At 38.6% G+C, this 13,833-nt stretch overlaps 1 protein-coding gene across 5 annotated transcripts in view; it reads right to left on the bottom strand.

Moving 5' to 3' along the window:
* LOC139479117 (semaphorin-2A-like) overlaps nucleotides 1-13,833 on the bottom strand; it is a 322,677-nt gene that overhangs the window by 11,085 nt on the left and 297,759 nt on the right. For all 5 annotated transcript variants that reach the window (XM_071261903.1, XM_071261895.1, XM_071261886.1 and 2 more), the window contains 2 exons: nucleotides 1,116-1,164; nucleotides 115-183 (listed from right to left, as the gene is read on the bottom strand). In XM_071261903.1, the coding sequence (XP_071118004.1) occupies nucleotides 115-183; nucleotides 1,116-1,164 (118 nt within the window). The remainder of the gene's footprint in view (nucleotides 1-114; nucleotides 184-1,115; nucleotides 1,165-13,833) is intronic.

Below are 13,833 nucleotides of genomic sequence, written 5' to 3'. Positions count from 1 at the left end.
CACATTCTAACATCAGCAGTATTAGTTCAGTCCAATGGAGGATTAAGAAAGTTGATAAATTGTATTACCGGGTATTACCAGAAGTATATTGAGATTAACCATACAACCACATACCTCCTTCTTGCCCTGTATTTTACATCTGCCAACATCAGCACGGTTGGGGGAGAGGTCCTTTTTCCGTACCTACAGAAAAATAATATATTAAAACAATGTTACAATAAAAAAAGAACTATTGCAGTGAAGTGTGAGTGAGTTAACGTTGTTTTACAATCAGCTATACTTGAGATACACTATACCTTGATGGCCAGTAAGTAATCAACTCGGGGCACAATCAAACCTTAGGATGAGCAATGATTCACTTCTTAATTGGATCTTATATGATCCTATTTGCTCTTGAATCTAATTTGGAAATAGAACCCAGGCCAGGGCCCACTGAGCTACAATCTTCCTCTTCCAATCTTCAAAGTGATTAATATTTGAGTTCTCAAATTAGAGTAGTTTTCCAATGTTGTTTTTTTCTGCACATTCATAGACAGTGAAACATTTGAATGAGTGAGTGAGTGATTTGGGTTTGAAGCTCACTTTACTCAAACTTGAGTTGTGAGTGAGTGAGTGAGTGAGTGAGTGAGTGAGTGAGTTGGGTTTAACGCTGCTTTTAACAGTATTCCAGTTACATCACGGCGTGTCAGCTTAATGTGGAGAAAGCCCGAAAAGATGCAGGTCTAAGACGTTTACCACTTTGGTGAAATCCACGAGCACAGGTATGGTGCTGACAAACCTAGAAACATAATCGGGGCGAACCGGGATTCGAACCCACAATCATAGGTTTCTGGCGTGCCCAAGGGAGGCAACTCTGCACAGCGAATCGTGGCGCCTTAGACGACTTGGCCACCCATGCCCCCAAACGTGAGTTGAAAGCTCAGAGTGATGTAGTTTGTAAATGGATGCCACTTTGACAAAGGTATGGTGATGACAAACCAAGGAACACATCTGATATGTAAACAAAAGAAATGCAGATTCAGGCATGGCTAAGGGAGGCAACTCTGTAATCAGGAATTGCTGACTTACCATGGCAGCCAAATGTCGTGAAAATTGTTTGACACATATATACTTACACTTGCTTTGTCTGTGACATTGGTCAGACTGAGCCCATATATCCTGTTCCTGAAATTGAGAATAACACAATTAGTCTGGGGTGAATACTTGACAATTTGAAACATCAAAGTTAATCTGAAAGATATATCATGTAACATTATTAACACGTTTAACCGTAATGACAAGACTAGATAAATGGAGTGATGAGAATTAGAAAATGATATTGATGCTTCAAATCTTTCCCCTAACATCAGAAGGAAGTTTTTCAATCAATCAAAAACTTCAGTAATTTTCTTGTAAATGTCTTCCAACAGCAATTAATTTCACTTTGTGTTGACAAGACGACATTTCACATTGATTATTATGCTTGAATAACTGCTCTGGGAAATCAGACAAAATTAGCGCAATTCACAATTCCTGGACATTGGGAAAAAAATTTCCAAACTAATGACAGACAACACATTCCCTTCAAGAAAACAGTCTTCTCTTCGTCCTTCCACCTTTTTCACAAATTCACATTTTTATATTCAGCCAGGGGTGAAATTATGTTGGCTATTGATTTTCATGTTAAACTGTCATTAAGGGGAGGGCACTCTGACAGAACTCGTAACAAGAAACCCCGAAAACTCCTTAAGTGAGTACCATACGAGGGGTCACATAGCACAATATCCACATGATTTGTCACACAATACCTCCTAAAACATTCACATATTTACTCGTAAATCAGTTTCTCTGCTCTTGTTTTTACTTCGCAGACCCTGAGCTGTTTATTAATCCCCAGAACATTTCGTTATTTCAAGCAATGATTTATGGATCAACTAAATGCGACAAATATTTCACTGGAATACATCACTTTATTTGTAGCAGGACTCTGAGGAAAAGACTACCAATGAAAAAAATATAAAAATATGTGAATATTGATAAATGTTCAGATTAGTAATGATATGTTACAAACACAAGTTCCTCAAATGACATCAACATTTAACCATCATTTCAACGTTTTCATGCAAATATCTGAGACAGAAATGAAATCAACCAAAAAATGTTCCACCAAAATATTTCTCGATTTCTTGTAAAAACATCAACTAGCATTACATAAACATCCCGCTGTTGGACATTTGTAACAATATGATATCCCATGTACACCCATCGCCATCTATTTAGACAACAAAACAGCCATGTCTTGGTGTTATCATCAGAAATACAAGGCGGAAATCACATGATGTCATGAGCATGCGGAAAGCTCGATGCATGTTGTACCATTTACAGTAACAGCTGTATATACATGTTAAATGCAACGTATGAAGATCGGCGAATGGCCTCTCAGTACAACCTTGTATGTTTATTGTGATAAACCTTCAGCTCAACGTCAACCTTATTTTCTCTTGAGTGCAAAAAATCACAACTTACATTAAAAAACCATTTCTATTAGATTTTTGGATGATTTCCACCATTCTTGCATTATGTTGTTGGCAGTATCTTTAGCCTTATTATACAAGCTCACGCAATCTGATTGTCTTCTGAAACGGATCTGCTGTTTATGAATAATTCAGAACTACTGGTAGCCAGATCACAATATAAGTAGCCACTGCTTGTGACGGACAAGCTACTTCCTTGACAGTTGGCATAGTGTGGGTGTTGGTATCATGTTGCTTTTAGCACTATAACAGCAATATCACGGCAGGCGACACCAGACTGAGGGAGTATTGTTTTACTCAGCTTTTAGCACTATAACAGCAATATCACGGCAGGCGACACCAGAGTGAGGGAGTATTGTTTTACTCAGCTTTTAGCACTATAACAGCAATATCACGGCAGGCGACACCAGAGTGAGGGAGTATGGTTTTACTCCGCTTTTACCACTATACCAGCAATATCACGGCAGGCGACACCAGAGTGAGGGAGTATTGTTTTACTCAGCTTTTAGCACTATAACAGCAATATCACGGCAGGCGACACCAGAGTGAGGGAGTATGGTTTTACTCAGCTTTTACCACTATACCAGCAATATCACGGCAGGCGACACCAGAGTGAGGGAGTATTGTTTTACTCAGCTTTTACCACTATAACAGCAATATCACGGCAGGCGACACCAGAGTGAGGGAGTATGGTTTTACTCCGCTTTTACCACTATACCAGCAATATCACGGCAGGCGACACCAGAGTGAGGGAGTATGGTTTTACTCAGCTTTTAGCACTATACCAGCAATATCACGGCAGGCGACACCAGAGTGAGGGAGTATGGTTTTACTCAGCTTTTAGCACTATAACAGCAATATCATGGCAGGCGACACCAGAGTGAGGGAGTATGGTTTTACTCCGCTTTTAGTACTATACTAGGCATACCAGAGTGAGGGAGTATGGTTTTACTCCGCTTTTACCACTATAACAGCAATATCACGGCGGGTGACACCAGAGTGAGTGAGTATGGTTTTACTCAGCTTTAAGCACTATAACAGCAATATCACGGCAGGCGACACCAGAGTGAGGGAGTATGGTTTTACTCAGCTTTTAGCACTATAACAGCAATATCACAGCAGGCGACACCAGAGTGAGTGTGTATGGTTTTACTCCGCTTTTAGCACTATACCAGCAATATCACGGCAGGCGACACCAGAGTGAGTGAGTATGGTTTTATTCCGCTTTTAGCACTATAACAGCAATATCAAGGCAGGCGACACCAGAGTGAGGGAGTATGGTTTTATCCAACCAGAAGGGTACACCCCCCATCCAACAAAGAAAAAGTAATTCATAAATCATCAGGATTGTTGTAAACTTTTGAAAAAGCTGACATAAGATTCTAAACTAACAAAGAAAAGTAAAATAAGTGTCAGCAATCAACAAAACCTCAACAGAAATTTAATACCAATTAAAAGCTCCCTGAGCTTGATGGTGCGAAAGACGTACATCCTTTTCAAGGCTTCATACCAGTGAATGATAACTTTTCTATGCTCTGGGTATGAAGAGAAAACAGACAAGGCATGCTATGATTTGTTTGCCAAGCTTCTCTGGAAAAGGGTGAGATGGGAGAAACCAGTCAAAATACATTACTATGCTCTGTCTTTGCATCATCATTACATGATAGAACTGCTTTGGCGCCGAATCTCAAATGCAAACTGAGGACTACCAAACATCAATTTTCCAAATCCAATCACCAATAACAGTTTGACAGGCTAATATGGAGTTCTAAAACATTATTCACACAAAGAATTCTTTCAAGTAGAAAATATTCCTTTCCAAGCATACTTCCCCTGATAGACTTTTTTGTCATGTTTATTGGATAAATGGTGAAAAACAAATAATCGCCATCCCAAGCAAAACAAAAGTTAAAGTGGGAGAGCTTTATCCAGATATATATCATGAACATTTTGTTACTGTCACCTGATAACAAAACACTGACATTTTTGTGCCCAATTTAACAGCTCTAAATGACTTCCAATTACTTGGTGCATGAGAAATCAAATAACTCCCAACATTGAAAACCATAAACTTTTTGCCAACAACAAACACATGCTTGTTTGGTTCCGACAATTTCTTCTGGAAATCTCTCCAACCAACAACATGCCAACTTACATTGAACTGCAAACAGAATGACAACAATAAAAACAGTTCTCTTTTCCTTTTTCAGTCGGCCATCTACACTTTTACATCCCATAATTTGAGAAGCTTGCTACATCAGCCAACTTGTTATTTCTCTACACGAGCTCTGTGAGTGGCAACCATGATCAGCCGATAACAGAAAGATGTTTTTGTAAATTGACGATGAAGGTCTGTAAAACTCAACTCAACCCCAGCCTCCTCCGTTACAGTTAGCAGTAAAGCAGAAAATGGATTATGCCAAAATGCACAATTTCCCCCCAGTTCCGTGACCAAACATTGGCTTAAGAATTCCTCAACAGGTCAAGAATTTTTGCTAATCATTAACCCCATTATGGCCCCTCATACCATAATGGCATACAACTGCTGATAGAAGAAGCAAAAAATGAAGTGAGTGAGTGAGTGAGTATGGTTTTACGCCGCTTTTAGCAATATTCCAGCAATATCATGGCGGGGGACACCAGAAATGGGCTTCACACATTGTACACATGTTGGGAATCGAACCCGGGTATTCGGGGTGACGAGCGAACGCTTTAACCACTAGGCTACCCGACAGCCCCTAAAAATAATGAGGAGAAAAGAACTTTGACAATTTTTTCAGAATTTTGGTAAATAATTTTGAAGCATATTAGCAATGAATAAAGATAGTGTTACAAGTAGGTGATACAAAATGAACATGTCTTTGCAAGTGGAGTGAGTGAGTGAGTGAGTTTGGGTTTATGCTGTGTTGAACAGCATTTCATTTACATCACGGCACGTCAGCTTGATGTGGGAGGAAAACCAGAAGTGATGCAGGTCTCAGACATTTACCACTTCTGTGAAACCATCAAGCATGGCGATGGTGCTTAGCAAGTGGGTGCATACCTTGGAACAGCACTTTGTAAATGATAACTCATCCACAATCAAGGATGTTTTTGTAGAAGACACTGACAAGAATAGGTGATAATGTCATATGTCTAATACACAACATGGCCATGTTGACAGGTCTTCTGATCAGGGTAATCTACACATGATACACGATATACAATAATTTGTCTTCACATTCTAGCATGGCCACATGACACAAGATAATTGGATAACAAAAACGGATATGAAAAACATTTGATGAGATGAGTTCTAAACTCCTTCTGATTCAATTATAAATTGACAAGAAATCAGCACACAAAATTGAAACCACATCACAAGCTCCAAGCCGGTTTTAATGTCTCTTGTTACAGAAGAAAGTCTCGCCTTTCAAATCATAAACGTACAATGCTGAATAACATGAGTATTAAACACAACATCTGACCTTTAAGAATAATCTGATCTTGATTTTCGGGATTACTTGTCAGGGTTTTTCTCTTTACCTCCAGACATTTGTAATAATCCCAATATGAGAGGAGTCTTACATTCTTTGTAATATGATGGGGTTATAATTCCATCTAATAATGCGCAACTTGGGAAATATTCAGACTGATGGCCCAAGGTCAAGGATCATATTGTCTACCAAGAGACCTAGAGAACCTCCAGTTTACAAAGCAACACAAATGTTGCCATGTTGCCCTCTGACATTTCTTGTCTGTATAGTCTGGGAGACAAGTTGTTCTGGGTAGGGTTGTAAACACAAATACTACCATGTCTGTAGCCAGAAGGGAGGAAGTGACCACACCAAGCTCTCACTCCCATATCTGTACAAACATACCACTGGCTGATGATGGTAAAATGAACTGACAAATGACTTGCTGGATCCTGACTAACTTGTGGTGAGGTTCACACGAGTGAGTGGTCTTTTTTTCACCAACTTTTATCAATATTCAAGCCATCACAGACGAGGACAGCAGGAATGGGCTTGCATATTGTACCCCGTGCAGAAGTGAACCTGGCTCTTAGCTGTGATGAGCCCACACTTTAACCACTGGCTGATCCCACCCCTCCTGAGCTTGTCCTGGTAGGCAGGGTCCTTGTTTAGTGTATGATAGGCATTGGTGTGTGAGTGGGTGAGTGGGTGAGTGGGTGAGTGGGTGAGTGGGTGAGTGGGTTGTTTCATGAAGCTTATTATTATTGGACCAAAGCTACATCACAGCTCCAGTAAAAATTAAGTCTAGCCTTGAGACCAGTGATTGGTAGTATGAGGAATGATTGATGTCACTGGGTACAGCATGACACTCAATCAGGCGGGTCACCCATTGTGACCACCCAATCATCATTTGATTCAGCTCTTACAACAAACATAGGGTACTGGAGCACTCTTTACACTTACACTTAGTCTAAAAAAAACAATTTTGATAGAAACAAACAAGTCCATTTATATTGAAAAAGAGCCCCAGCGAGATGGAAGATTCAGAACCAGTGGAACATCTAAACTTGCTTCAATCAGAGCTATAGATTCACTGTAAGACTGTGCAGAAGTGAAAATAATATGGTTCAGAGACTTTAAGATGGACTCGGAGCCTCTTTGTCCTGGAATAAGCATAGTGGAGACAAGTGAGCTTCATGGCATGTGAACTTGTATATTAAAGGTTCATCAAGTGTATGATGTACAAGCCTCTCCCCGACATCTCTTCTTCAGGACATCCCATCTGTATTCATTACATACCTGACTGTAACATGACTGGAGCATGTTCAAATCACCTCAACCAGGTGTCCCAAATACATCAGAATGGACATGAAGGTGGGCGGGATATGACACAAGACGTGATTTACAGCAGATAGATATCCTCAAGAGACCCCTGACCTGACATCAAGGGCTTCAGAGGACCAAGTGTCTCCTAGAACAGGAGACCTCAACAGAAATACAAGACTGTCAAGTCCCATTACAACTGGCTCAGTAGACCACGGTCGCCTCAAGGAGCCTCTTGGATTGTTCATCTCTGAACTCCATACATGAGAAGGTTGTCATTGACCCTTTCTTTCAGACATCTTTATGGGGGGAAAAGAATAATGCTAAGCGGATACTTATATTTCCCTCTCAAACTGATAGTAAAGGATTCATGCCATAGTCAGTGATATTGTTTGACTGTTACTGAGTGACGTTTGTGAGTTCTGCTACAGTCAGTGATATCATGTTTACTATTACTGAGTGACTATTGGGATTTATGTAGACAAACATATAGTCCCTGAAATAAAATTATGAATAAAGTTTTATATACATAATTGCATGAGGGAAATTTCAAGTATTTAGGAACCCTCAAGTCTTTTAATTCCAGGCAAGCTGAGAATAGGATGAGTATAGGCTGCTAGAGCTTAGAATGGGATTAGAGTGGAAAAGGGTATTTGTTTTACTAAAATATGTTCAGGAGTCTGTAAGAGAGATTAGGATTTATCATGCCATAGTTGTTGACTGTCACTATGTCTTTTACCCTGTATAATGAAAGTAGGTTCTATCCAAGTGGTAAGCAAATATATTAAAATCTACATTCAGTAAACACAGTGGCCATCAGACACCCATTCTAGCAGCTTGCAACTCTAGGTCAGACAAATGGGTCAAACTGGCATTGAATGTTTTTGTTTTCAAAACTAAATTTAAAAAACATAGTTCATCTGACCTTTTAAGAAACATGGCTGATTAAATCGAAAGTTATTCCGAGCAGGAGGTTGCTTTCATTTTAAATGTTTTCACCAATAATTGAAAGACCTTTCTTAACCACATGAAATCATCACTTTGTGGAACCAACCTATAGCCATTGTAACCTGGCTCAGATCGGATTCTTTCTTACAAAAATGAACTAATGAAGTAAAATCATTGAACAGCCAGCCACCTAATCATCACATTTGCCACTTGTATAAAACCACCCTGTCTTATTGTGTAATAGCATGACCCACGATCTGAGAAGCACATTTCCAGCGCTTCTGAACCTTCCACCTGACAGGGCTCATGTCCAAAGGCAGCTGGGTTGTCAAAAGCTTTAATGAGAAAAAAGTGCTTTGTCAAAATGTTATCTTTTTCCCTTGTGTGATTACAGTGACAGATTGGCAAAAAATGTTATTTATTTTCAAACAACTCAGACCCCACAAACGGAAGGATAGCAGACAGTTTCTAAAGCAACCCTTAAACTGGACTCAATTCAGCTGCTAACTTCGATTGTGCTGATTCAGCAACAAACTCATGCTTACGAAATAACACAGGGCTTATTTTTAAGTAGTTATAAATCATGTTGAGGCTAAGATACAGCTGAATTATACGGAGTGCCAATGAAAAAGTAAAAACATCTGTATAATTATGAAGCAAAGGGCAATGACAGGCACAATTGCAGTTTGTCATTTGTTTCATGAGGACATAATTGTCCATCTAATCCCTGATGACACACAAATGAGGTAACTTGGAGCTTCAGTCTCGACAAATGGTCTCCCTTCTGCTGAAACCAGGCCCAAAATGAATTATCTATTAGATTTTCATCCAATTATTTTTCAAAAGTGACACAGGAGGCATATTGGTTGATCGAAATCAGCAGTGCCAATTTGGATGAGAGTTTTGCAGGTTAAAAAGGAGGGAGCAATAACAGTGTTGACTGGTTACGAATATATGAATTTGGGTTGGTGAGTTATGTTTAAAGCTACCTTGAGCTGTATGTTAGAAACATGATGGTTCCTCAGCTGAATATAGGTCGAAGAGCCCAACGTGATGCAGCTATACAAATTGAGTGAGTTTTAATCAAATTACAACATTAATTTTCGAAAATCTGAAATTAAGGAACTTGAATATCAATATAATATTTCAAACCCCATAATTAATAGAATATAGATATAATTAAAAAATATGTCAATGTTCTTGCAATTAAGCCAGTCATTACGCTGGAATTTGGAATTGCATATGGAAGCAAATGTTAGAAATGGAAATGTGGAAGCTGACATTATCACTGTCTGGCTCATGTGTCCCCTCATATTTGAGGTATTAAGTAACACTTGCACTTCCTGTATGCAGCTGAAATCACACTTTTATGCTGCGAGTGATAAGTGTAACATGTACACTTCCTAACAGCCTCCTAGCTGGATGACACACATGTATGACATTAACTTCAACAAGCGCATCAACAAGTGGGATATATTCAAAAATTTCAAATACTTGCAAAACAAGTCGATCATAAGACTGACATTCACTTTTTAGTTTTTACCAAATATATGCATACAATATACAATCCAATGTTAAAATCATTCAGAGCCATGTTGTCAGCAAATGTATTACATTTTGAGCTTTTATTGCATAAAAGCACACACAATATTTTCTCCCTTATGCATAAAACATACTGTCGGCGGGTGCTTTTAATTTCAAACAAATGCGAACAATAGGCCTTGTCTGTTGTATGAAGCTTACATCAATTTCAACCTTTTAAACAATTTCCCATGAAATGCAGTCAAGAAAATTAGAAACACCTGCCTGAGTGAGTGAGTGAGTGAGTGAGTGAGTGAGCAACACAGCATGTTAGTTTAATGTTGGATGTAAGATCGAAGTGATGCGGGTCAAAGCTTGTTATCACTTTGAAAAAACTGCTGCAAATATAAAATTGATAATAAGCAGAGAGAACAGCAGATCCTGTCATGGGTATAAGGGATGCAACCCTTTAGGAAGTATGATTACCATCTTGACATCTTTAATTCCAAGCATACAAAGACAGTGACACTTGCCAGACACAACCAGGTGTATAATCTACCTAACATGATATGAATATCTCAGCTGCTTAAGCCAATTAAGCTGAAGCAAAAGACACCCAATAATGCCTTTAAACCATTTTTCAAAACAATTAAAAAAGTATTAACATTTGAAAAATAGGAACGTCTGATGTTGAAGCACAAATGAAGAAAAAACACTGTATTGTGACATTTCTTCTAAAGAAGGAGAATTTTAACAACAGAATGAAGGAAATACTATTGGAGCCACATTGTCTGATCCGATTGTCTCTGCTTCCTGGCAATACACATGGTGAGAGACATTATGCGATCCCTTAACAGAGTGCTAAGTTTCAGGAAGCCATCAGATTTCTCCAGGTTGTAAAAACAGAGGCAAATTAGATTCCGGAATGGCCATTAGTCAGTTTCAACAATAAACTGTATCAGAGAACAAGGTTGACAATCACGACAGCAACTGTCCACGGCAACAACTTCATACAAGAAAAACGTGGTTTCCTACACACTGTTTGTTTTATCATTCTCCGCCTATATTTATTTACCGGGGTAAACACAATTTAACTGAAATTTTGAATTGATAAAATCATGACCTCCTCTGGAATTACTGCATCAGTTCCTAAATTGAATAATCTATCAACACATGTTTCTTCTACAACACAATATCTGCACACTAACAGATACAGGTGTTCACATCAGACACCTGCTTGAAACATTCTCACTGTCAAGGAAATTAAATGTCCATAAATTTGATAAAACACCTGAACCTACATAGCCTACAGCAAAGAACAGTGGGAGTGTTAACCCCTTCAACTTTAATTCAGGAATTAAGATAATTTCTTTGGAAAAGAAATGAAAAAGGATAAATGGCTCTGTAAAGAAGAAAGTAAGAGCTTACTGCCAACATCAAAGTATTGACGTTATAATCTTGTAACATAGGTTTGTCATATGTAACAATACTGTTATATCGTATGTGTGACACTCCTGAGTGGTGTTATACCCAAATTGTGTCACGCCTGCAGCCTGTTATAACCTACTTATCGTACACCTGTAGGCGTCACCTGGTACTATCAACAAGCGAGAGACACAATAGCAGGTGTCAGTGACATGTTCATTACAATACCAAGGAAGCACTTACTCCATGCTAAAAAGTTACAAACACTGATTAAAACCTTCTTGAATAGGTAATGACAAATACACCTGCAAAGTTTCATGGAGATGTTACTATGCTTCTAAAGTTTTGATCTGTATATGTAGACATATGTATATCAGAATTTATGATGTGATACATTCTAAAGAACGAAAAAATAATGGATTCGGAAACTTCTCAAAGAAAAAAAGCACCTTGTTTTTTTGTTGGCAATATTCATAAAAATATTTCAAACAGCTTTTGAGTTTTGAGATTGATAGCAGTTTTAGACTATTTTCTGGCAATATTCCAGCAACATCTCAGCATGGGACAGTACATGCTTCATACAATCGGACAAAAGTATTGTACAGTGAACTCTGTTAGGATTATGGACATGGTTTCCATGCTCATCTTAACCCATTGTATCCATGTATAAGCAAGCATTTTACTGCATAAGAAGCAAGCATTTTTAAAGTTCGAGGGAAAGATGGATAGATGAGCCAAATCCATTGAGGTAGGGACAGATCATTTTCATAAAAACACAAGGTGTTGATTTCTAAACCATGCTTAAAGGGGAATCCACTGAAAATATGATAAAAAAATTAACCATAATAGGAATTCTTTGAAAATATGGAAACATTTCAATTTGGTATAACCAGTGGTTTTGAAACTCAAACCCCAGTCAGAATCAGATTCAATTCAACTTTTGATACAGAAAGGATCATAAGCCCTCAAGATGAATGCTCCCATAAGCAAACAGATTGGTGGCAACGTGTCTTGTACTGACGTGTCTTGTACTGATACCCCTCTACCACCTGTAGATATCTGCTGCCTACCCCACCATGATTAAATTCCAGTCTGTGTATCGACTACCAGTCCCATCTCTGATGGCTGCAGTTATCTCCACACACAGGGAACCTCTCCACCTTGGTATTTGAAGCCTTATTTACAGAGTATTCTATAGTTACTGCTACACAAGGTATGTTAAGAAGGGCAATATTAAGGGAACAATATTTTGACATTCTCTGTGGAAATGTTGATCTTTGTATGAGAAAAGGAAGGACTCCCCTGATGTAACATTCACCTACAATTCATGGCATCCAGATGGGAGAAACACACGAGCCTATATCCTTTCAGGAATGAGTGAGTGGGTTGGATTTAATGCCACTTTGAACAGTATTGAAGTCATATCCCAGCATGTCAGCTTAATGTGGGAGATGTTAACATTGGTGAAACCCATTGGCACAGGTATGCAACTGACAGACCAGGAATTAATTAATAGAAACCTTTATAACCTTTACAAAGCATGCTCAAAGCGCTGAAAACACACATACATATGTACACTAAATTCAAATGGATGAGTTGTCAAAACAAAAAAATCTTGACTTGAAAATATCAATCGATGGAGCTGTTCTGTTGGAAAATGGAAGAGCATTAAATATTTTTTTTGCAGCAGTTATTTCAAAAGTTTGGGCACCAAAGGATTTTAAGTTTGCAAGTGACCAGCTGAATTTTGGATTCACAAATGGGGGCAGTCTGGATGCACACCCACCACCAGCAGAAGAAAAGCGGAAATGAAAAACCTACTATTTCCTGTACAACTGCTTATGGATAGTTGACAGTAAAGAGGACTTCTGTTGAAAATCTGAAGATTTTATAGTGTGATGATTATACAGGATTTATGGCAGTAATGTAATAGAAGCAGGATATTTGTGGGAAATAAAAAGTTCTTAATGTAACCACATGTGTCAATGTATTTGCCATCGTACTTATTGGATGGAGTTGCTTCTGTGAAGTTCCTTCTTTAGCAACTAATCCATCACTAGTTCTTATACCACTGTTAAATGCCACTAAGGAAAGCCCCCACATCTGGTGGATCACCTTGATGTATACATCCTGACAAGTTGTTAGCTGTGATATATCAAAAAGATAAAGGTTGGTGATAACTTAAACACATGATTATTATTATCAATATAAATATACAGTATGTCCGATCATACCCCGTTTGCATATTATATACTGACAAGACCTTTTGTTCTATCCTTCAGATGCACTCACACAAACACAAAACCCCTGATACATGCACAGAAACACTGAATGTCTTATCGTCTAGTAGAGAACAAATATACACCCAGGACATCCCTTGAACATAGGTAAGACATCAGTAAGCTCATTGTCCTGCCATTCTCTTCAAAAACATCCTAACAGTTGAGGTGAGATCCCCTTTCCTCCTCCATCAGGCATGTCTGCCATTGTTTGTTTCCCTGTCTGTTTTTACCTCCGACTGCACGGTGGAGACAGCACATGTAAACATTCAGGAATGGATGAAAGGAGAGAGATGGTTGGTTGCTGGCACAGGTCTTGGTAATTACTTGACAGATCAAGACGATGAGTTGGTGAAACTTGGGTGAGTT

Source organism: Haliotis cracherodii, unplaced genomic scaffold (genome assembly GCF_022045235.1).
Source record: "Haliotis cracherodii isolate W230 unplaced genomic scaffold, xgHalCrac1.p SCAF_1, whole genome shotgun sequence".
NCBI classification, from domain to species: domain Eukaryota; kingdom Metazoa; phylum Mollusca; class Gastropoda; order Lepetellida; family Haliotidae; genus Haliotis; species Haliotis cracherodii.
Note: the sequence above shows the minus strand (reverse complement) of the source record. Positions and strands in the feature narration are given on the sequence as shown.